The sequence below is a fragment of the Haemorhous mexicanus genome, chromosome 12 (genome assembly GCF_027477595.1).
Source record: "Haemorhous mexicanus isolate bHaeMex1 chromosome 12, bHaeMex1.pri, whole genome shotgun sequence".
NCBI classification, from domain to species: Eukaryota; Metazoa; Chordata; class Aves; order Passeriformes; family Fringillidae; genus Haemorhous; species Haemorhous mexicanus.
Genome location: NC_082352.1, coordinates 10,203,913 through 10,228,482, shown reverse-complemented (window position 1 = coordinate 10,228,482; position 24,570 = coordinate 10,203,913). Strand labels below are relative to the sequence as shown.

General features: G+C 45.4%; 1 protein-coding gene across 2 annotated transcripts in view; it reads left to right on the top strand.

Moving 5' to 3' along the window:
• The first annotated feature begins 13,677 nt into the window (after positions 1–13,677).
• The window catches only part of ZNF423 (zinc finger protein 423), a 221,696-nt gene continuing 210,803 nt past the window's right edge, over positions 13,678–24,570 (top strand). Inside the window, exon 1 of one of the 2 annotated variants that reach the window (XM_059857060.1) lies at positions 13,678–14,157. In XM_059857060.1, the coding sequence (XP_059713043.1) occupies positions 14,118–14,157 (40 nt within the window). In that variant the 5' untranslated portion in view covers positions 13,678–14,117. The remainder of the gene's footprint in view (positions 14,158–24,570) is intronic. The other variant, XM_059857061.1, reaches the window with a different exon arrangement.

Here is a 24,570-nt window from a genome sequence, read left to right as displayed (position 1 = left end):
TATTTGTTAGAAGATGTGCATATAATTTGAACAAAAATAATGGACCAGAGCTCTCTAAGATGTCAGGTTTATTTGATCTTAAAATATTTAGTAACACTCTTTGCCAGGTCTTTCCATGGCTTGTCTTCTGACAGTGTCTAAACCTCCTCCATAGTATTTAGATTTTTCTCTTCCTCATGTGAAGTCTTGGGCTCCTGAGGGATACCCAGCTCATCATCACAGTCCACAGGTGCTGGGAGAAAGGGGTTCCAGTGTGATCTGGGGATCACACCCCTCTGAGACTGCCCAGGTGTGTCAGGGTCTCATCAGGGTCAGAGCATGATGTGTCTGGGCATCCCATTTTGTACAAAATAATACATAGAGCAAGGAAGAGTTCAAGGAAGAACTGCAAAAGTGATTTCAGGGCTGATAAAATCATCTGGGGAGGCAAGATTAGAATTTTGTAGCTCAGGCATGCCTTACTGCCAGGCCGCTGTCTACCAGTGCCTGTCATATTTTGCAGCACTTTAATGCTTTTGCTCAAAGGACCTTTGAAGTCTCTTATGACCCAAATACAGCCTAAATCATGGAGTATTCCCCAGAGAGACATAGCAGTTATTGGCTCGGTTTGTTCCTGGCGAAACTGAGGCAGAGTGATTCAAGAGCATTGTTTTCCTCATGGCATATGCTCAAATGTGCAGCTCTCAGAGGTAACTGTGCTTCTCACTTCTTGTGGACACAGAGCCAGAGAGGCACTGCCCCAAGGCCATAGAATATTCACCAAAAACCCAGCCACACTTCTGTTGACTCCAGAGCCTAACTTCTATCTCTGCTCCAGCTCCTGTCTCTGCCAGTATTGCTCTGGTCCTCTGTGCCCTGCCTTCATGGACATACTTTCTCCTAAAAAAATAGTGAGAAGGATTTGTGGTGTGGTTTAGTAGTGAAATAGGACTCTGCAGCCTTCTTTTGGTTCATATCTGTACCAAGTTCTGACAGCATGGGAGAGGCAGTGAAATCAAAGGTACCCTATTTCATCAGGTGGGTGGTGGAAGAGAAGACCCTGTGAGGGCAGATGGGCGCTCTTTGCTGTGTGTCCCTGGAGAGAGCATCTGGAGTTCTGGCTCTTCCTGGAGATTGCTGTCTGCACCTCCAGAGATAGCCATCGGAATGAGCCCATTGTATTTATCAGGGAAAGTCTTTTATCCTAACCTGTTTTTTATCCTGTTGTTGGACAGATAATTCCCTCTACTGACTGCTAATATCCTGGGATTTAACTTTCTTTTTTACTTTAACCCATCCTGCTATTTGAACTGCTCATAAGCAGCGTTTCTCAGCCTTCTTCAGATGCTGATTAAAACTGAGCAAATACATCACCGTGAATATTTAATGACTTGGGGTTTAAATTTTTCACAACTTTTCTTGAGAGTTCATTTTATAGACATTTTCTGATATGCAGTTATACTTAAATCATTTGAAATCTCCTGAAATTGCACACTGGACTCCTAAATGAATATTTCACACCGATGCCACACAGAGCAGTTAACAAGTGGCTGTGTAAAGCCCACAGTGCTGCAGACAGGTCCAGCCAGCCCCATCCATGGCCCCATGCAGCTGTACTCTGAGTCTGCACGCTCAGGTGTGCAAATGTAGGCAGCACTTGGCACAAATATTTTCCATATCCAAAACATGTTTGCTGTTACTGTTTTGTCCATGAATGCTCAGGTCATTTGACAGTAAGGAAAAGGCAGGTACAGCCTTTTCAGGCAGAGTACAGCCCCAGGCAGAGTTGGCAAAACCCACTCCAAATTACAGAGATCTTTGTTTTGCATCACTATAAGTTGCCTGCCTCTATTTCTGATTCCCAGCTAGGAGTGATGTGACTGACGGGCCTGCCGAGTGCTTACCATGGATACATTCCTCCTTCTCAGCCTCTTGTTTTTCAGGCTGGCTCATGTTGAATCTGGCAGTTCGCATTAATAAAATAGGTTGGTCTGAAATGCCCACAGGACTTTTTTTCTCCTAACACAGCAGGGTGGGGTTTTTTTGTACATACAAAGGACTCTGATGTAAAAATACATATTTCTACAAAGCTCTTCTGTTCTTCCTCCTGTGGCTCTTTAGTTTGGTGGCCCCAGCCTGACCCAGGCGCTCAATGCCAGGGTGGCCATCTGCACCCTGCAAGCTCAGCACTGCAGCCAGGATGGGCTGATGGGGGTACAGCTGCACTGGGGGCCTCACACACATGGCTGGAGCTCACTGCAGTGGGGAAGGGTGGGCTGGAAGCAGGGCAATGGACTTTAGGAGCAGTCTAGGCCATGGCTAGCTCTGACACTTTGCAAACCTTGGGTCATTACCAAGTGTCACTGTGTCTCAGTGACCTGTTCTCATCCAGCTAGGCTGCCTTTATCCTCTGGGCAGCAAGCTGCTAAAAATACCCTGAAGAGGCAAACTTCCTTGTTCACACTGATGTTAGTAGCTCCCAGGAACTGGAGGAGCTGCAGAGAGCGCCTGGGAGCAGCCCCTGTCCCAATGCCACCCTGACTGTGACAGGAGCCCTATGGTGGTACTGGACAAGGTGCACCTGATCGTACAGAACTCTGAGGGCAGAGCAGGGGCATGAGGACCCACAGGCAGGACCCATCCCTGGGCTGGTGCCACTGACCCCTGGAGGTACAAGCCATCTTTTTCCTCCTGCCATGGCAGTGCCTGAGCCAGCAGCCGATGTTGTTTCCTCCAAGGGACTGGCTCCAGCCCCGCATAGATGTGGCCACCCTGGACAATAAGGCAAGTGGCCTGGAAGGAGCATCAGTCCCTCGCACCATGTCTCATCCTGTGGGGGATAAACCTCCCTCTCCAAATTGCTGGACAAGAGACAAACTACTGTGTGCTGGGAACTATTTTAACTCCTGAGGAAATCAGGCCAGTTGTTGCTACCTTCTGAAATGACTCAGCCCTGTGGTAGCCTCCAGCTGAGAGCTCTGCCAGGTGCAGATGTCTGCAAATGCCAGAAGAGAAATTGTGATGGTTTTGTAAACTTCATATACAAATTTCTGTAAACTTTGTACAAATAAGCAATCTTCTGCAGGTTGTCTTTCGCCCCCCCTTCCTTACATAGGAGAGGACCCTGTTCCCTGTTCGCAGCTAAAATTAGGAAAGTGGTAAAAACCTGGCACTGTTGATGTGTAACTTTCAAAATATGAAGGCTAAGGTTTTGAAAAGGCCTGAATTTACATGTTGGGAATTTATTTCCACTGAAATTGAAGAGAAGCTTGGCATTTAGCTTCCCTAAATTCATTTGGAAACCCCAGCCTACATGCCTGTTAGATATGCCGGACATCTCCGGAGCATTTCACAAACTAAAAGCAGAATCATTTATGTAATCGAAACTTCCTGAAGTTTTAGCTGGCCTGCAGTATCGGGACTGTTCAGCTGTTGGTTATTAATGATCACACAGCAAAGAGAAGGCTCATACAAATGTTATGTCTTATTGCTATTGATTGCTTGCAAGGGTATTACTTGACCAGAGTATGGTGAAATTGATTAACTTTATTAATTATTTATTGCGTAGTAACTAGATATTTAATGTATCTGTATAGCTATTGTGTCTCCTCTGCATTTTGATTAACGTTTTCTTCATGCAGAGGAACAAACCCGTGCAGTAAAACATCCTTTCTGTCGTGAAATCCAGTGCCCGTGCAATGCCTGCCCCCGGTGAGGCTGGTTTCCCTTGGGAGCTGGACCCTGTGCTGAACAGCCACGGCTGCACCGAGCGGCAGAGCCACCTCGGGGCTGCGACACCTCAAAATCCGCCCGCGGCCGGGGGAGCGATGCCATTCCGCAGCCTCGGCCGAGGCAGCGGCGCTGTGAGGGGCGGGCAGCCAGTGACGGAGGGGGGCACTCGGTGTGTGCCCCGGCTGGCAGCGCGGGGGAGGCAGCAGCGCCCGCGGCCCCCGCTGCGGGGCTGGCGGCATTGCCGTGCTTCGCGGCGGCTCTGGGGGCCGAGCCCGGGCAGGCTGGCACGAACAGGAGCGGCCGCAAACCGGCGGCTTTGGGTGGCGTTCGGAGAGGAGCCGTGCCCGGCGGGAGGGCCCGAGCCGCCCCTGCCGCCTCCTCCTCCTCCTCCGCGCCCCCGCTCCGGCCCCCTCCTTGCCCCCCGGCGCCGCTCGCTTTCTCACAGCTCCCGCTGCTTCCCGTTCCTCCCCCAGCTCCCGTTGCTATGCCCCGCCGGGCCGGCCGCCGGCAGGAATTCGTGGCCTGTCCAGCTGCTCCCAGCGTGGCCCCGCGCCCCGGCTGTGCCGCCGTGAGCCCCTCCGAGCTGCTCGCCCGAGGCTGGGCACGGCACCAGAGCTGCGGGCTCCCACATGGTGCAGCGGGCTCCTTTCCCACGGAGTGGCCACACGGAGCCGTGTTTTTTCTCTCGAGAAGACATGTCAGGATCTGACATTCTGTTGTTCCGAGTGGCGATGGCTCCCGAGAATGGCCATCACTTTGGGATCACATTCCTCCGGGATCTGCGGGCAGCAACACTCAGCCCTGCGGCCGCCACTGTGGCCGCCAGAGCCGGCCTCGCAGCGCCCACCGTGCCCTGCTGCTGCGAGGCGATGTTCGAACTGCCCCGGTGCCGTGCCGAGCCGTGCGAGCCGTGCCCTTCCAGCTGGACCCTCATGGCAGTGCAAACCTGGGAAATCACCTGGCAGTCCACGGGAGTCTGGTCGCCCAGACAGCAGTGGTGGTTGCCCAGAGAAGTATTCAAGCTTCTTTCTGGAGGAGGAGTTTTTCATCTGCTTCCCTCGTGGATGTGTGTGCCCGCCTCTGGGAAATTCCACACACCGGGACCCTGGGCATTCGGTGCCTGACTGGAAGACACAACAATAGTATTGAGATACGTAGCAAGATAACCAAATAAACAGCAGGGCAAATTTTTAAAGTTGATATTGTTATAAGTATTTTAAGAATTTGCACTGATGCATATTAAAATGTGCTTTAGGATTTAAAAATAAATGTAAACAAATCCAGTTCTCTTTACACCCTATGGCCTCTCCTATTTTGCCCAGCTGGCTGTAAGCCTTATTGCTGATAAGACTTATTCCTTTCTATCTGCAAAAGGAATCCTAATAAGAGAAAAATAAACACTGCCAATCATAGGATTTAAACAGAACATCAATTTGGCTGGTAACAGGAAAATATTCTCTGACCCTTCCAAAACCCTCTGGAGAGATGAAACTGAGAAAAGTCTGAAGAAACCTATGCACATTCTATAGAAACTACTTGACAAATCTTACTGAATTTAATAGAGGATGAGATCTTTTCCCTGGGTTTTTGGCATCATAATTCAATAGCAATGAGATAATTTTCTATTCAATAATTTCCTGTTCAATAGTGAAGAGATAACTTTCTTGTGAAGTTTTTCACAGGAATAAAAACTGCATGTTCTCACGCTGCCACCTGCTCCCCACCACAAGCTTATCCACGTTATCACACCAAATCAGAAGAGGGACCATAAATATCTTGGTTTTAAGGAACAAACTTTCTTTAAAATGCCTGTTTCAAAACTGCCTGCAGGTCTGCCTGTGCAGCTGTGGGGTTTGCTAATCAATAGCACCATGCAGTACGTTGTGTCTTTTTGCGTAATTACAGAATGAAAGCAGGCACAGAAAAGAACCAAGTGGAAACTATTAATTTTGTAGAATGGGACTTGATTTGTGTTTCAGTTTTCTTTTCTTCAGTTCAGTGGGAAGGAGATGGAAGAGAAGGTGACAGCAGCAGTTCGGCTGCCTGTCCTCAAGCTGCTTGGTTTAATGTGAAGCTGCTGTTTGGACTTTGCTTTTCTGGACCCATGAGCAGCTCTGAGGGTAGAGAGGCAGCATCCCCTGGGGCAGGGATGTCAGGCAGGGACAGGCTGAGCTGGACACATGTACTGCAGTTGTGAGCACTGGTTTCGTACCACTGCTTGCCGAAGTGGCCAGTGATAGTTTTCATGGCAGAAAAATCTCGAGGATGAGAAAGTTTTGGTGCAAAGCATCTTTACTTGGTGCGCACTTTTTAAAGACTCAGCAGCACTAGTAGATGGCTGGGTATTGCTGGTAGGATTGGAAATGTGCTCGAGGACTATTACTTTTGTTTGGTTTATGAGGAAACAGAGGTGGGGAGAGATCGCTTCTCCCTGTTATTTTATTGTGAAAATACCAGTGGAATGGAAACCTTTGGAAACGTATAAATTTTTAGACAAGCTGTGTCCGCCCATGTAAAATGCTTCTAAGAGTCAGACCCTGGTGACAGATTGCTCTGTGACTCTCGATAGGAGCCAGTCCAGACGGCAGCTGCCTGTTTGTGTTTGGCAGCCCTTGATACCACGTTTTGAGAGTTTCCATGGTGTGGGTGCCGCCAGGTCCAGTTCCCGGGGTGAGTTTGCCCCGAGGCCTCACAACACTTCCTAACCCCTGCTGGGACCGGGCTTAATGGCTGAGAAAATCCACCATGCACCTCGAGAGATGATCCCGGACTAATGTGAATGGGACTTTTTGACTGCAAGGTGGAAGGAAAAGCAATGTGCCCACTACTAGCTATTAACATTGCTAAACCTTTTCTCTGGGTAGAGAAATCTGTCTCTGGAGTGTAACTCTGAACATCTCATAAACATTATACAGATACATGGCACAGAAATTTATAATAAAAAAAACAAAACAAAACAAAACAAACAAGGATGCCTGAATATATGGGGGACATGAATCACTCCTGATGCTGGAGGTCGATCCATAATACCTTAAACAAGTATTCGGAGTCCAAGTGCTAATTATCTGCTAATGGGGTATTTGTTCTCCTTCAGTTATGTAAAAGTAGACGGCATTCAGCTTAAAGAGTGCACTTAAATGGTTTTGTACTGGTGGAGAAGGAACAGCTTTGAAGGCTGCTGCCGTGCTTTGCCCTGGAGCTCCTGGAGCCCCTTGCTGAGCTCCTGGGGCTGCCCTTGCTGTGTCTCTCCTCTCCTCCAGCTTTTTCACTTGTCATTCCAACTATCGTTCTCCGTATCTCAACATTATCTTAGTCAGCAATGCTGGCAAAGATGTGAATAAAATTATAAATCCTATATCGTGGCTTTTGCCACCGCTGCTGGCCAGAGAGCAGTGAAGAAGCCTGTTGAGTACAAGGGGATCTTCCACCCGAGTAACAAAGCCCGGTAAAGTGAATGAGCTCTTTGATCACAACCCTGGGAAGAAAGGGTCTCAGTGGGCACAGTGAACTACTCTCACGGGGAAAGAGATGCAGTGACCCATCCTCATTGCAGAAATGCCTTGTCGAAGCTTGCAGAACTGAGCTGACATCAAGGAGGGGGTGAGGAACTGGGGCCGTGCTGGAATCAGCAGCTGGAGAATCTGTAACATACCTCCACTGGTCAGCTCACCCCAGAGTCACCGAGCACCTTCCTACACCAGGGCTTCACCCACTTTTAACTAATTCAAATGAATAATGTATTTAATGTATTTTTAATTCTTTATGTCCTTTGAGCAGCAGTATAGACCCACGACCAACAGGAATGAAAAGAATACAGAATATGTGGATCACAGAGAGAGACTTTTCTCTGAGCTGTGATAAAAATGTGGAAACATTATACTTTCTTATACTAAACATCATAAGTTATTAAGTAACATTATCACTAAGTTATCTTTACAGAAATATTCAAAAGGCAGATGCGGAGCCTGGAAAATTCTTTGTGCTAAAGGTGGTTTTGTCAGGAAGTTCAGATCCTCTGCCTGACTCTCTCACCTAATTGGAACAGAGGCCAAAATGAATAAAAACTTTGCTTGGTCAACTATGGAATACCTGCCTGTATTTGTAGGACATTGCATGGATCTGTGTCTTTAGCTCTATTATCAGTAATGATTTTTGCTGTAACTATGGAGGGGGTGAGTGTATGATTCATCTACAGATGGGTATTTTGTGAGATTTTTGAACTAAATTCAGCTCCAGGGTATGATAGTATTTTTAAAAGAATGCCACTAACTGCACCAGTTACTCTATCTTGATTTCAGACTATTGTAACTTCTTTAACTAAAAAAAAAAAAAAAAAAAAAAAGATTGATAGAAGTAAGAGCCATACACAAGTGAAAAAGAGTTTGAAATTGCTGTGCTTATTAGAGATGTATGAATACTAATATTGGTGCACATGGTATGTGCACATGAAACAGGCTCCTAATCCTGTTCGTACCAAAATGTGTTTCACAGTGAAATTTCCCCTTTCATTTTCAATGCCCTTGATAACATCTCAATCCCTTTTCACTGTAACTTCCCAAAGTGTAAACTCCGGTGCCCAGCCGGCAGACACCTTTCCTTCCCGTGCACATCCTCCCTCTGCTGCTCTGTAGCCCAGATATAAGGCTATGCCAGTCCTTGCTTATGACAAAAATGTGGGATGCCAGTTATTTATTTATGTTAAGTGTTTGGAGGCTTTAACTAGAGAGCACCATAGAAACTGGGCTGGTATTGTAGTCAGGGCTTTTATTCAGGTTGTCTGATGAGCTGCGGATGCTGCCTGCCTTTGTGTGCTCCAGCCCCATGTTTATCCCGACACTGCCTTTGTGTTCCCTCTTTGACATATTTTACTGTAAATAAAGAGAGACACTGTCTTGCAGCTGTATCCACTGTGACATTTGACTCTCTGCTGAATGATTGCATTGTGCTGTGTGCTTTGAAAACATTATCTCTTTTAAGAAATAATCTAGTCCTTTAATAGTTTCCTGCATGTGCCTGTATTCCTTTGCTCATCCAGAGAGCTCAGGTGTTCGCCCACCTCTGTCAAACCTCAGCCACGGCAGCTCCTGCCGTGCTGAGGGCTCGTGAGGGTACAAGTGCCTTGGATACCAGGTCTTGGCACTGCTCAGTTCCCATTTTGCTGGTCTTTTTAGCTGCACCTTCTGATCAGATTGTGCAGTATGGCTTTTTCTGGGGCATGAGCCTTTTGCCACGTTTTTTTAGATATTATGCAGCATCTCTTAATTAGGTCTATTCATATAATATATTCTTTATTATGGGTTGACTCACTGGCTGCTATACAATTATGGTGATCTTCCCTCTGCTGTCTGGTAATGGGTGATCACCCTCTCAGTCTTTTTGTGTGTTGAATACTCCTCTTTTTTACTTTAGAAAGTTTAAATCTTTACTGAGGCTGGCTTTCTCAAAGCAGGCCTGATTCATTGGGTGCTGAACTCCCATAGCCCTTGTTTAACATCCCTTTTATGAAGTTTGTATTTTTGTTTTTACACAACTGTGTCATTTTTATATAACTTGTAATTGCAAACTTTTTCTGAAACACTTTCAAAATAATTCTCTGTATTTAGAAATTTATAGGGAGTTGCTCTAAGGATTGAATGCAAATAAATCTATAACTGCAGAGAGGCTGGTAGTCCTGCCTGCACTTTCCAGAGAAAGGCCAATCAGTTTCCTATAAGGCTGCCAGGGTGGGACTGTCTCAGATGTCACTATTGTTATGGATAGCATCTTCCTGAAAGTCATCAAACTTTAAAAATGATGTTCACTGTGCATGCACGTGGCAGAAGAGAGCAAAGCAAAATGAAATCAACACCTTGAGTTCGCTGGCGTGAAAAGCAAGTGTATGGGTTTCCCAGAAAAGGAGTGCATTGAAAGCAGCACTGGTGTCTTTGAGGAGAAGCATGGCAGTGAGTGGAGGGGCAGGGACCACCATGTCCCTGCAGATCAGGGCTTGGTGCCTCCGTGGCAGCCTCATGGGGCTTGGATGGCAAATCTGATGGAGGAGGTGGCGGATGCCTCCACCAGCAAATCCTGTTTTCAGACAAGCCATGCTGAGCTCGGGGGGCTCCTCTGCATCTCAGGACTAGTTCCCTCTCACCAGCAGCTGCGTTGTGTATAGTATAGGATCTGTGTCATGCATAATATAGAACAATGACATTCCCAAAAGGGGTTACAAGCAGAGAATCCGGCATCCAAATCGCACCAGCGACCTGATGAGACATGGACGTCATTCGGAGCTGCAGGAGGGCTCTTGGTTCTCTCCCGGAGAGAACAGCTCTGCACTCTGGCAGTCTTGGCTTTGTGCTTTTATTAAAATTCCCCAGAATAAAAAGAAAAGGCATCTGTGAGGGAACAAGATTGATAAGAGATTCAAAATATATTTTTATTGCATTCTTAAATTATCATAATTAAATTAAATTATTAAATGTATTTTTATTAAATTAGCACACAGGCTGGTGTCACTTGCCTTAAATATTTTAATAAAGCCTGTGAAGTCTTCCCTTTTTATTAGTGCTCTTGGAATGTATTTTAATGACAATATGAGTTTAAGTTTTGGTGTTGGGAAGAGACCCTGGATGGGTGAACTCTGCATTTCTCTGGGGAGCCCAGCAGGGCTATGGGGTTTTCTTTGCTCGAGAGTGGCTGCGGGACCACATAAACCCCATGTACATATACCGGGAGGAGATGCACAAATGATGCATTGTGACAATAGAGCAGCAAAGCATTTAGGCACATGTTGGAAAACTCTGTGGAGTAGAGATGTACTTACAGAGCAGGGCCTGGAGGAAATCTGTGTATTGCTGGGTTTGAAGATAATAGAGAGGGATGAATTAATAATTATATGTGTGTGTGCTACATTTAAAGATAGGTAATTTTTTTCGGTCAAACCTACCTTCACGCTTGCTTTATCACTGGCTATAAACTGGGTATTTCTCAACAGATGCCACCATGGAAGGCAGTGGTTTTAAGGGTGTTGCTGCTTTTGCAACAGCTATAGGAGTGAATTTGAACTACTTTCATGGGAGGGGCTGGGGACGCTCAGACCAGGGCTCCTCACCTTGCTCTGAACTGGGTAGGGCCTTGCAAATAACCTTCTCACTGGCTCTCTGGCAACAGAAAAGGTAATAAAAAAAATTAAAATGAAAATTTATAGATTTCCTGATGAATTTAAAAAATAGGGAAAAGTTGGTTCATTTTGTGTGATTTAAAGTTATTTATAAAATATAGAAAATGTGGGAACAGAGGGCTGGATGGCAAAGGGGCTTGGGGTGGCAATGGGAATTACTTGCCAAGTGGAATGTGTAAAACTAAGATTGAAATCCCCTCTTTGCTTGATTGCATGGGGATTTGAATTTGGGTCTCTGAACTCCTCTGAGAGTGCCCAACCGCCAGCACATTCTGGGATGAGAATCTGTCCTGCTGAAGCTGTTCTGCTTTGTAAGAATAATTAAATATTCATTGGGCCAGTGAGAGAACAGAAACAAGTTGATAGCCTGGGGATTAAGCCTCTCCAATAAGACAAGGATACAGAAGTAATTCAGTTCCTGATCCAACTCTGATGGTGAATGGATATGAATCTAGGGTCACGCTGACCAAATTTACCAGGATTCTGTGTTTTTCATCATATATGTGTCACATTTTTTTCTCCTTGTCAACTTTCCTTACTTCTTTACAGAAATTGCTACCACGTTGGTTTTTATGGTGGCGAATCTGTGTCAACTAAAGTTATCCCCATTTTTAATGGAATCAGAACTGGGGCCATGGGCTCTTTAGCAATCCATCCTTGTTCCAGGATGCTTTTTTGAACCCCCAATTTGCTACTTAGTGCAGTGGGGCGGAGGAAGTATACCGTGATTATAGGAATATTACAGGAAACATTTTTTACTGTATGTCCAGTCTGTGGTGGTAATCTGGAATCACACAGTAGCAGGGAACTGTAAATCTTTAATAAGACATTAATAAACCCAATAGTTTCTGTCAAACCTTAAGAAAACAGAAAATCAGCACTAAACATCTATTAAAATGTGATGCTGCACTAAGGAAAATTTTTACTGTTCTGTACTGAACTCGCCTGATTAAATGACAAACTCATTCCTGAGTTGCTTGGGTTTCTTTTGGTGTGGGGAAAAAAGAAAAAGGAAGATATTTTCCAGATGGAGCTCACTAGCAAGAAAGCATTGCCTATACCCAGCCCCCTGCACCCCTGTTTGATGCAAGCCCGCAGGCTGGGCAGAGCACTGTGTCCTCTCCACTGCCCTGGGGCCTGGCTTCAGCACCTTCCCCTGACAGGGCTTCTTTCACAGGATCTTAGCAAAACCCCATTCCTTTCATTCAGGACACCTTCTGTTTTGATGTCCAAATACACGACTGGACTCTCGTGATGTCCCATCGCGTGCCGGGCTGAGGATGCTTGGAAACACAATTCCTAACTCCCTGCTTGGGGCACAGTAAATTAACTGCTGGATGCACCTTGTTCTTAGACAGCAGTAAGGGCTCCGTGAAACGAGCAAACACTGTCTAAATGGGAGAGGAAACTGATGGAGTGTTTATTTTGAGTAATTTCATTCATAACTTGGCACCAAGTGCTCTGTGAGATGACAAGTTCAGATTTTTCTAGAAGCTGCCTTCCCAGAGGGCAACTCCAGGTCCTGCTAAATTTAACACCTTGGGAGAGGCAGAGTAAAGTAACTCTCCCTCCCAGCTCTGCACAAACAGGCGGCGGAGGGGTGTGTGTGTGTGTGTATGTGTTAAAAACCGCCCGCGACTTTCCCCGCGGCCGCTGAGCCCTTCGCGCTCAGGGGGGATTTCAGTGCCCCCGCCCCGGTGCTGATCAAGCAAGGGCGGCGCGGCGCGGCCCGGCCCGTGTGCGCGGGGGCTGCGCTCTGCGGGCCGGGCCGCGGACTCGGCGCCGGTCGGGCCGGGCCGGACCCGACGGGGCGGGGGGGAGGGGGGGGGCGGCGGCTCCGCGCGGCCGCGAGTCCGGTCCGCGGCGGCGGTCCGCGTTTTGCGGGCGGCCGCTGTATTTCCCGGGCCGTCCATGGCTCGGTGCTGTTGGCTCTCTCTCCGTCTGATCGGCGCAGGCTGCGCGGGGCTCCCTACGGGATCAGAGCGCTCCCCCGCCGGGACTCCACTCCTCACATCCTCCTGCTGGGACTCAGCTACATTTCCAGCCAAGCCTGGCTTTATTATGTGTGTCTGCACTGCAGCCCCAGCAGCAAGATCAGGAGGAGGAAAAGGAGCCAGGACAAAGAAAAGAGAGGGAGGCTGGCGAGAGCTAAAGAAAATAAAAACCCAGGGCAGCAGCGGCAGCAGCGGCAGCAATGAAGGCAGGAGCGGTGCCACCTTCCAGCGAATAACCCATGGAGGCAGCTAGCGGCCCCGGCATCGATGCAAAGAAGCACTTACCTTGTTCCGCGAAGTGCGTGCGTGCAGGGGAAGGCGGCGGCGAGCGCGGCCGGCCACGGGGAGCCCACCCGCCCGCCCGCCCAGCTCCAGCTCCGCGCCGCGCACGGCCGGCCGCGCCGCGCCGGGGACACGGGGCGGCCGCCCCTCGGCCCCCTCCGCCAGCATAAAAAAGGACTCGTCGCCCTCCCCGGTCAGCGGCGGGGGCGAGGAAGGGAGAGGCAGCCGGGGGCGAGCGGGCAGAGAGGGAGGGAGGGGGCCGAGCGCGGCCGAGGGAGGATTTAGGAAAATCGCAACAAGGTCGCACCCCCGGAGCGCCCCGGATTGCCGGGGCCGGAGCTCCTCGTGGGTTTAGACGCTGAGTTCTCGCCGCGCGCCCTCCCCCACCCCTTAGCAAGGGACCCCGCACAGGGCTCTGCTGCTTTTTTTTTTTTTTTTGCTTTCTTTTTCTCCTTTAAAAAAAATTTATTATTCCGAAAGTGCGAGCTGGACTGAGCCGCAGGGCGCCTGCAAACTTTAAAGAGAACAAAAAGGCGGGTGGGGGCGCAGGCCGGGCTCGCTTTGCGTCGGTAGAATTTGCACATCCAAGGGGGGGGGGAGGGAAGGAAGGAACAAAAAAACCCAAAAAAACCAAAAAACCCAAACAACAACAACAAAAAATATTGCAACTGTTGCGCCCGCGATTTTTCTTCTTTTTTCTTTCTTTCTTTTTTTATTTTTTTTTTTTTTTTATTTTTTTCTTCCCCGGGGGAAGGTGCCCAAGGGGGTGGAAAGAGGAGTTGAACTTGCCGCATTGCAACAGGCGAAAGAAGTGAGAAAATCAAATAATCGATCCCGCTGCTGCCGCTTCACCTCGCAAAGTTTGGAGGTGCGGGGGGCGGGGGGGCGAGAAAGAAGGCAGGGAGAGGAAGAGAAGGAAGGGACAAGAGGAAGACGAGGAGGAGGAGGACGAGCCACGGCGCCCGGACATGTCCAGGAGGAAGCAAGCCAAGCCCCGCTCGGTGAAAGGTAAGGCATCCTCCGCCGGCCCCCGCCGCCGCCGCCCGGCCCCGGGCAGCCGCCGCCGCCTCCGCCGCCGCGACGCGGCCAATCAGGGCCGGGGCCCGGCTTGGCGGGGATTGCGAATCCCCCCCCCGGTACGGGCTGGTGGTGGCGGAGACCCCCCCGGAACCGACGGCGTGTCCCTACGCGGGGCATCCGCCCGTCCGCCGTCCGTTCCGGGGTTGTGTGGGTACCGCGGAGCCGGCCGAGACTCGCCGGCGACACGTGTCGCGATAATTGATGAAAGAAGCCGGTGGCATCGTTGAGGCGGGGAGGGAGGAAAGTTTCGCGGTGATGCTCGGGTGCGGTGGCGCATCGGCGGGCCGAGGAAGGGAGGAATGAGCTCACTCGTGTTTTAGCCAGTTAGCCCGAAATTAATGTTCCTTTATGATTGGGAATAGTAGCGCCGTCTGTTTGCTCCTTCTGTCCAATGCGCGTAAGGGTGGTGGAAAGAAGGGGAGAATTAAACCCGATTTGATAGATAGGGGTTAAGAATTTGCTTGGGCTTGAAGAAACAATGGCCAAATTTAGTAACGGCTTTATGAGTAAAGCTTAGACATTAAACTATGCATATTCTTCTCTATGCCCGGCGAAGCGGTATTTAAAATCTCCTGTTTACCTCCGTAAGAAAACAGCTGCTGGAGAAACGTAAAGGGAGGGACGGGACCAGCCCCGCGCCGTACTGCACGCATTGCCAGCTTTTTGACTTATAAGTGAATGGGTGCGAGAGAGAAAGCGGGATTCCCGAAGCCTTTCGCTCCCAGCCACGAGGAGGTTAGCTGATGTTGGGGAAGGTTTTATTGTCCTCTGCACAAAGCAGAAGTCGCAAACTCAGTAGACCCGAGGCTTTGTTGTAGAAGCACAAAAGGATCAGAACTTTGGATGCCCAGAAGATGAAACAAAAAGTCCAAAGCTTTTGTAATTAAATAACTCCTAAGTGAAAAAAATTAGCGTGCAGTTAATCGACCCACTAAAGAACAAATTGAAACCCCATGCAGGGCCATTTTATATTATTTGTGAAATATCCATTCTTTAATAGATGATTGCAGTGTAAGTTGTACGTGCTTCAAATGTTTATCAAGTTTTTGTAAAGTCGGTCCTTCATCTTTGTACAACCCCCTTAACAATTTTTCCCCAAACTAAGAGCACCTTTTAGCATTGTGCTATGGGGCAGGTTTGCAGTGTGGCATTGTGACCCTCCGCAATCCCGACAATCTGCTAAAGGAACTGCTTCAGTAATTGGTAGATGAATGTTACAGTCTCTGGCCAGAAGAAAGGGCAGAGATAGAGCTATTTCTAGGGGATGCTCTGAAATACATTGTTTAAAACTAAAAGAATTGCAGTTTGAGAACAGTGGAGCAGGCCTTGGGTCATGACTTCTCTCAGATGAGGGGATCACATTTAGTGGCCAGGCCTCTGGAGTTTAAAATATTTTCCTCTGCTAAAGTGTCACATTTAACATTCAGGAAATAGTTCTATGCCTGTGCAAACAGTGTTTGCTCTAGAAGCTCAGTTAGTAAGCCTTGACATCTTGTGACATACAATGTTAGATATTTACCATTTATTACTCTTTTGTTTTCTTCCTCATTACTTTAGGCTGCAATAGCTCTTGCAAGTGGTTGATACTTTATAATAAAATTTTAACTCTAATTCTGATATAGAACTGATCACTATTTACATGATCACTTTTTATGAATTAAAGTAGGTAGCTTACTGGCGAGTCATAGCTGAGAAACATTATCCCTGTAATGCAGAAAAATCTAGAAGGTTTTTGCAACAGTGAGCTGGGTAAAGCCCAGTTTTTAAAGATTCTAAATATTTCTGAGGTCTCTAGGCACAAAAAAATGTTTCCAGCTTCAGCAAAAACTGGATGTAAATTACAAGTCTTAGTTTGAGCTGCCTAACAGGGAGTCTAAGAATGAGCTGGATCTGGGTGAAATTCTGGATAATAGGAGGCAGCTCATATGTGCATGTAGGATAAAGAAATTCTTCATTTCTTTCTATTCACCCATATCTTCTGCTTGTAAAAAGTCCGTTGTATACATTTTGTGGGCTAGGGAGCTGGCAACCCAGTAGATTGCCACAGTACATGTTTCCATGGAAATAATTGAGATGTAATAAATAAAGGCACTCTGAGGTCATAGGTTTCCCAATTCAACTGAGAAGAAAACAAGCATAAATTATGTGGATATATGTGTGGCATTTAGGAGTTAAAATAATTTAACATTTTTTTCTTTTCCATCTTTTATTTCACTTTGTATAGAAGCTTTGCTATTTATTAACCACTACTAGATTTGTGTATCCTTTTTCATTCAGAAAGATTATGCACTAAAATAGGATCAGTCTGTGCCTGTGATGAAAGGGATTATTCTGCATGCAAAAAGCAACTTGCCTGCTCTTTAAGTGGGAGCAATGCTGACTTGAAAGAAGTGATTGACTTTGACAGAAGTATCGAATGTTGACAAGTCTTAGATGCGCTTTATTGCAAATGAAGTGATAGCAAACCCAAAGTGGATGCCAGCACAGCTGCAGGTCAGGTGGCCCCTGAGCTGTATTATGAGGTCTCAGGTTCAGCCTGGCAGAAACTTACAGTAATTCCTGCAGCTGTAACTCCAGCAGTAGCCCTGGGCTTCCCCCTGACGTGGGATTTATGATTTGCAATACAATTCACTGATTTGTTTTGACCATTAGTTTTTGCAAACTTGGAAGATACTAACCTTATAGCTGGTGGTTGGGGACAATGCTGGCCTAAAGTAAGGTGGTTTCATGTCAGTGAAAATGGGATAAAAGTGTGAGTATTGAGTCTCTGCTGGTTTACAAAATAAATGCTTAGGGGACAGTGTGATGGTAGCAATGATGAAGTAAAATACTTTCTGAAGCTTTACTTCACATCACAGATGAAGCCCATGAAAGTAATTTTCCTCAGCACAGACTCTTGCCCTGTTGCCAGTAACCTCAACTGCTGAGAGCTTTTTCAGTTCTTTGTAAGGAAGAGTTATACCTTACTCAGTGTTGTTAAAACCATGTGGACCTGAACCCCAGAACATAACACAGCTGTTGATGTCAAAGCACTCTGTCTTGTCCCCCATTACAGCTGATGGGCACTGATATTAACACCGGTGTCCTTAAAAGTTTGTTTGGTGCTGGCTGCTGCAGGGAGTGGGGGGCACCCAATCCACTCAGGGGGCTGAGGAGAGCAGGTCTTCCTTCTTCCCCTTGGTCAAACTGCAGCTTCCCGTGATTGGAGGTGGTTCTGGACGGTGCTGTGCTGAGATGTGGGTAACAGCAACCCCTGGATTTCCAGTCCCATGTAATGGTAATTGAGGCATTTACTGGACTGCTCTTTGTGGGGCTGGGCTCGCATTGGCACAAGGTTTTAAGCATCAGATGCACTTTGGCTGCTGAATTTGACAGTTCTGCAAATTGCTGTCAGCTTGCAGGGGTATTCTGTGCATAAACGTGCTAGTGGGTAATCAAACTGTTTTGCAAAAGAATGCACTAATTAACTCTAGATTTGTTATCCTACTTGAAGTTGCAGAATTGCTGTCATATTTTTTTGCTTTCTGTTGGAAAAAAATGCTGATAGAAACTTTTGATTCACACCCTACCTGCCTCATTTGTGTCAGTCAAGAAGAGAAAAGGGGGGTTGCTCATTACTTCGTTATCTGCAAAGTAAATAAAAATACTTCAACCATTTGCTGAGTTCCAATTAGTTGATTGCTATGAATGATCTTCTTTAAAGGAATGCTGTTTTACCTATCTGCTCATACAAAGGTTTGATTTTGAATGTCTTGTGAAAAGGATTCTCTTTGTCTTGATTGATGTCAAGAATAAAAGCATGATGGTAATATCCCTTTGAAAGCTATTGTATTGTCAGCTCTGGCTGACAGCAGGAGGCCCTCCTAGTGCTATAGATTAGCGCTGTGAAAACACTGACATTTTCTTTGTTATATTGCTGTTGTTCTGCTTGCAAAGTCAATTATACAATGTTGGAGCTCAGTTACAGAGTTGACTGTGGAAGTAACAATGTCTTTCATACTTGTCTTAAAGATATAATTTTCCTTTTTTCCCAGTTGATAAAGAAGAACCTGAAGGTACTGGAACAGTACATTCTACAAATTAAATTTTGACAAGTATAATCATAATTGCCAAATACAAGAGACTTGTGCGATTATCCTTTAATTTTACAGTTCATTCAAGTTTCGGTGGAATTTTATTGATACAGTGAAAGCAGCAGCTAAAATTGATAAAACTCATATCAAATAAGATTACGCTCTTGATTGTTCTTTATCAAGTGTAGCTTTTGGGGGATTAGGAATAATTGGAGATGTTGGTGTTTCATTGTGGGGCTGGTGCCCTGAGAGTGTTTGAATCCATGCAGTATTCCGAGCACTGCCTTCAGGGATTAGCCTGCAGTTTTTAATTTTTGCCTGTGTATTTTGCTACAAGCCTAGCAGCGTTCTCCTCTGAACTCCACAAGTCCCATTTTCCTGCCTTTCTTTCCCTCTGGTATGCTCTCCTGGACGGGATCTGGGTGGTATTTAACTGGTTTTACTGATTGAAACTCCTGCCTGTGTGCAAACACCTTTTAATTGCGGCCTGTTCCCATTGGTCTCAGTGAATATAACGAATAAACATGGCCAAAAATTGAAAAGAGTGGGAAAGGTAGCACAAAACATTTAAATATAAATGGGAACAAAATAGAAATTTCATCTTTTTCGTGATGCTATGTCTAAAGCCATTGAAGAAGAACAACTACCATTGTACAGCTCTTGGAGAATTCTTCTTATGTTTTTCTTCAAAAATACTTGTGTACAATCAGTGCAAGTTAAAGAACATCATTCACTGCTGAATTGCTTCAGATGACACATGCAAAAAAAAAATCAGAGACGTCTTGTAGGACGTTAATTGTAGGATTTCTAAATTACTATTATAAACTAATAGAGTAACAAAAGATTCTACAGTTACCAGTAATTTGTCAGGATTTATTTTGTTTTTCTTCAATAATTGAAAATTAATGTCTTGAAGTGAAAGCAGATGTTCATGCCATCCTCTGAATTGGATATAAAAATGATGTTTTGTAGATGCGTTAAGCTTGTGTAAATACAGATTTTCTTATCATAGATGTGGCTTTGGCTTGGTTTTATCTATTGCTTGGTGCCAAATTAACTTTTAGGTTAAATGTGGGTAAGTGGTTTAAGCTTGGTTAAATTAACTAAATTGAGTACTTGAGGTGGTACCCAGTGATCAGTTACCACAGTAAACATTTTAAAACCTTGCCTCACCTGCTGGCTTTGTGAATGATGCGATTTTCTCACACTGTAGAATTAATATTTACTTCTATTTGATAGGTGCACTTGTAATTGTTTACTTGGCTATTTTTATTGAATTGGTTAATTTTTATCTTGCTTTCCAATTCCAATTTGTGAAATCAGTTTTAGATGATTACAACGTTTAAAAAATGCAAACCACATTATTTTTGAAAAAGAAATAATCTCTTGGTCTCATGCATCATACGTATTATAATATTCTCTTACACAAAAGATTATTAATTACCCACAATAATTGAACTGTCTTATAAAATACCTATATCAGGTCCTCATCACTCCATCAATGTCCTCTGTAAATGCCTCTGAAAAAGCGTGGCTATTACATTCCCTTGTATCCTAGTAAATGTGCTGAAGAAATGAAATACTACTCATGTAAAACCTATTAGAGACTCCTGCTAAATCTTGACTGACAAATGGTGGTGGAGGGGAGGGCCTGGCTTTGGTGCATGCGTTGGTGGACACGGACTTGGCGAGTGCAGGTGGGAGCTGGAGCCAAGTGAGGACCAGCTCTGAGCCCTGTGTGCATTTATTCCACATGTTTTAGAGCCCAGAAGTAGATTCTCATGCATTTTCTTTCCTGATGTCCATTAGTAAATGGAGAGAAGCTGGTTCCTTTTTCTCTTAGACAAATAAGGTGATGGGAGTTTTGGGTACTACATCTTCTTGACAACACCTAGATGTACATATATGTGCAGCAGTAAATTATGGTGGCTTGTTGGAGTCACATTATTCTGGGGAGTAGAAAGATGTGCATGATCTAAATGGTCTCTTGTGACATTTCCAGCTACAGAAGGCTCAGGCTTCGACCTCTTGCAATGGCTTGTTTTCAAAAATGCAAACAAAGGGACCTGATGGTGTTGGAAACTGGGTGCTTCCATTTGGAACGGGCTCACAGCTCTCCCTGTGGTACCGTGGGTTGGTGGATGGTGTTAGCTTTCCACAGAATAACTTACTTCAGGTAGCACTGCAATACCCATCTGAATCTAGACATAAGTACTTTCATTATATTGTTTGCACTTGCTTAGAAAGAAAACCTTTTCCTTTCTAGCTGCAGATTAGGCAACAGAAAGACCAATTTGTAGAGCTTGTAAATGCCACTTGTTAATCATATGCAGTACAATTATTAATTTTTTCCCTCTTCCCCCTTGGATGTATTAAGTCAACTTTTTAGCTTTTTTATGTAATTGAAATTTGCCCTTTTGTTACCTGGGCATGAATTATTTTTGAAATGTTGTCATTACCTGCCCTGCTGTGAGGTTTATCTCTTCTGTTCATCCTAATTAAATAAAACATACTGTTGTTTGCTGGTCTCGTGTTGAACTGAATTACCTGCCTGAAGGCTCGCTGGTGTCGGCTCGCTTCTTGTTGCAGCAGCAGCCGTCGACTAACACATTTACTTTTAGATTTTCATTTCAAAGGGCTCAGTTTGTGCAGTGTGACAGGTGAATGGTGAATGCTTTACAGGACTTTCAAGAGCTGAACAAACAGCAAAGGACTTATTGCTACTGCAGCCGCGTGGCAAGTACAAATGTAAGGCAGCCTTTGTGGCAGAGAAGTGTTTCCTTTGCTGCATAGAGGCCACTCAGGAGACCTGAAGGGCTCACTTGGGTATGCTGGGGGTGAAATAATCTCAGTCGTGATCTCATTTAAACCCACCCTACCTGTGTGTTCTCCTGGGCAATTTCTAGTAGGGTTGATCTCGTCTCTCTTTGTAGCATCACCCGCAGTCATGTTCTCCTTGAGTCTGGCACTGATAACGAAGGCTGCTTCAGAAGTGTAACAGTTGGAGTTTCTTTACACAGAAGTTATTTCTAGTTGATATTAGAGAACGTAAACAATGCATTCAGGTTTGAAAGCAAAGCAGAGGGAAAGATCCCTGCTTGTAGAGAAACAGTTTGTTTAAGCCTCTGATAGCACTGCAGAAAATGCATTGCTCACTAGTGAAATCCTGCTATGAGTAAAAGTACAAGAATTAACAAGTCGCTGTACTCCAGTCTCTGTTGGCTCCTGCTAGGCTCTGGAGGTTTGGTCAAATGTGGCCTAATTCTGCTTTCCAAATATTAAAAAAAATTACACAGAGGGCAAAAAGACAAGTTCTTAATATGCATATCCTGGGAAAATCCTAAACCAGTATTTTTACCCCCTCCAGTCCCAAGGCTAATCAAAATTCCTTTGTTTCCACATCTACCATTAAAATATATGCCTCCCTTGGTTGCCTGCTGACTGTACAAGTTTAACCACTCAATCGATTGGACTCACAAAAGCTGTTACTGGCTTTACGTAGTATTTGCCTACAGGTAATTTGGAGATTGGGGTGAGGGTCTAGGCACCCTACACCAGGTGCTTAAATTTGGAGCTCTGTTCATTTCTTGATGATCCTTACCTGGCTGAGATGAGGTTTTTCTGGGTTGTTACTGGGGCAGGTTAGCCAAGCATCCACCTGCTGATTGCTGGAACTTGCTTCATCAGGTGGGCAGCTGAGTGGAAATGAGGATAAGTCTGTTAGTGAAGACAGACTTACCATGTGCTTTAAAAAGGGAGTGGTGTAATGTAGAGATGGAGTGTTTTGCTGGGTGTGTAGCTGGTTTTGCTGCCTTAAGTGTGAGTACATTAATTTTTTCCTTCCATTAATAGCAATTGGGACTGGGTTGCATGTTTAAGTGTAAGTCTAAGCTCTCTGAGTAGCTCTGTTAATTGAGGTTTGTGTTGGAAGACTGAGTAGGCTCTCAGCTGTAGGGTGAAGGCTCTCTCTTGTTTTTGTCGTAGTGTTTCTTACAGGCCTTGGTGGGGGTTAGATTTTAGTCTCATTCCTTCCACTGCAATGGAAAGAGCAGGAGCAGTAGAGATTTGATGAGAATGGTCATTCAGGATCTAATGCTGGAGAGGGTGTCCTGCTCCTTCTGCTGACTCTGAGATTGCTGTTGGGAGGATTTCCAGGAGAGCACTGGGAAGGTTCAGGGTGCAGAAGATGCAGCAGGGCTGTGTGAACTCCTAGATGGCACTGGGGAAACCCAAGAGACCTGGGTTGTGTTTAACATCTGTCACTGTAAGCAGGTACAGATTTACATGAGACCAAGTGACTGTGATTCTGCATTCTTTCAATTTCATGTCTAAAAAAATGGAAAACTAAAAGGTGGTAGAGAAAAAACAAGGTAGGAGGTTGAACTTCATACTTTGGGAAGTGGAGATGCTAAACAGAGAAATAAAATAGGGAAAGTAGGAAATCTGTTGCTGCAATTTGAGTATGGAGGGTACTTGATGATTAGGTGTATAGCTTTGGCATGGAGGCTGTCTTACCTGGAGCTGTATATTATTTTTCATTTTAAATCTAAAGAATGAGAGAAGGAACAGATCTGAAAAGTGACTCCAGCTCCATGGAAAAGTGTGTGATAATGCAGAAGCAGAAAAAAAATCACTAGACATGCAAATGACCTAAACAAAATAGCTTTTCTGCTCTTACTAGACAGTGACAGTGCTTTCCTGCCTGGAGGAATGCATTTGTTGTGCTATATAGTTATTTTCTGTTTAATATAGAGACATTTGAGCAAGTGTGACTGCGCAGTCATCAGTTCCTGGCATTTCAACTATTTTAGGATCATGGCAGTATCTGAACTTGGCCTGTGAGGACTCAAAATTGTTCATGGTTTTATACACAAGGGGAGATCAGGTTGGTAACTGGAAAAAGTAGGCTTTCAACACTTACTGTGTGACTATAAACAAATACATACTGTATATGATGTGTGTTCATGTGTAAATGAAAGAGAGAGCTTAGAGGAATAGGTAATATCTTTTGTTGGGCCAACTAAAATGGTTGCAAAATGCAAGGAAGTTTTTCTGATGTACAAGCCTGCCTGCTGTGCTGAAAAAAGCAGCAGCATTCTGGCTATTTTGCTTGATAGGTAAATGTAGCTTTGTTTTAATTTATTTATTCAAGCTATTACTCAGATTTCTGTTGCTTCATTAGATTACTCACATGAGTAAAGAGATACTGGATTACATAGTAATGCCAAGCTTGTGTATTATTTATTGCTGAATTCTGTGGATGCATTTTGGTTGGGTAATTTGCTCATGCCCTCCTTTATTTCTAGGAAAATGGCATGCCTTGCCCTTCATAATTTCTTTGCTTTTACTGACCAGACTGTTCCCCCAGAGGGCATGTGGGATGTGGCAGAGTACTGAAAATATCGGGGTGGGGAAGTAGAGAAGGAGGGCTGTGTGTGACTTGCACCTTATTTATGTTTATACTAGAATTATGTAGAAAAAATGGTGTGGTTCTGGCAAGGATACTTTGTGGGGAATATAGCAGGCAACTCTGGCTGCTGAAGTTGTTGCCTCAAAGATTTTTTTTTTTTTTAAAGATGAAGTACTTTGGTCTGATTCTGATCATACTTGTAGAGTATGGTACAAAGCATTGTGAACCGTTTTAAAATGAAACTCCAAGTGCTTGTCTTTGGCTCTTGATTCTTGCCCAATGCTTGTATATGAGTCCATTGACCTGATTCCTATAATTTTCAGGGTGGTTTTTTTTCCCTGCTTGATAACAGATAAGTGATATTTGTTTTAGAACTCAAATTTGATTTCTTTTGATTACTGTTTTTGGTCTCAAACACTTAACAGAGAGCTTCTTTTTTCATTCTTCTCAATATAAGTGAATTCAGTAGTAAGCCTGAACGTACAGGTGAGGGTCTGAAAGCCCCCACCCCTGAGAGATGCTTGGCAGAGGCGAGGTGTGCCTGGCTCCAGTGCCCTGAGGGTGCTGTGGAGGGAGAGCTGCCGGCCCTGCCTGCAGAGCTGCCAGGCTGCACCCCGGGTGTCCCTGGCTGCAGCAGGAGCTGCTGCTCAGGGGCCTGGGGGCACAAACCCCCTGCAATTGGCAGAAGGATGCTGTGTTGGTGGTGGGGCTGTTAGTGTTATGCAGGCAGATTTCTCACAAATGGGGTTTGCTGGCTGCTCTGACATGCACCAGGAATTCTCCTAAACACAAAATGCATATTTTCATAAAGAGGTATCCGAGTTATGATTTCCCCCCTTGCCAGTGGGTCTGTATTCA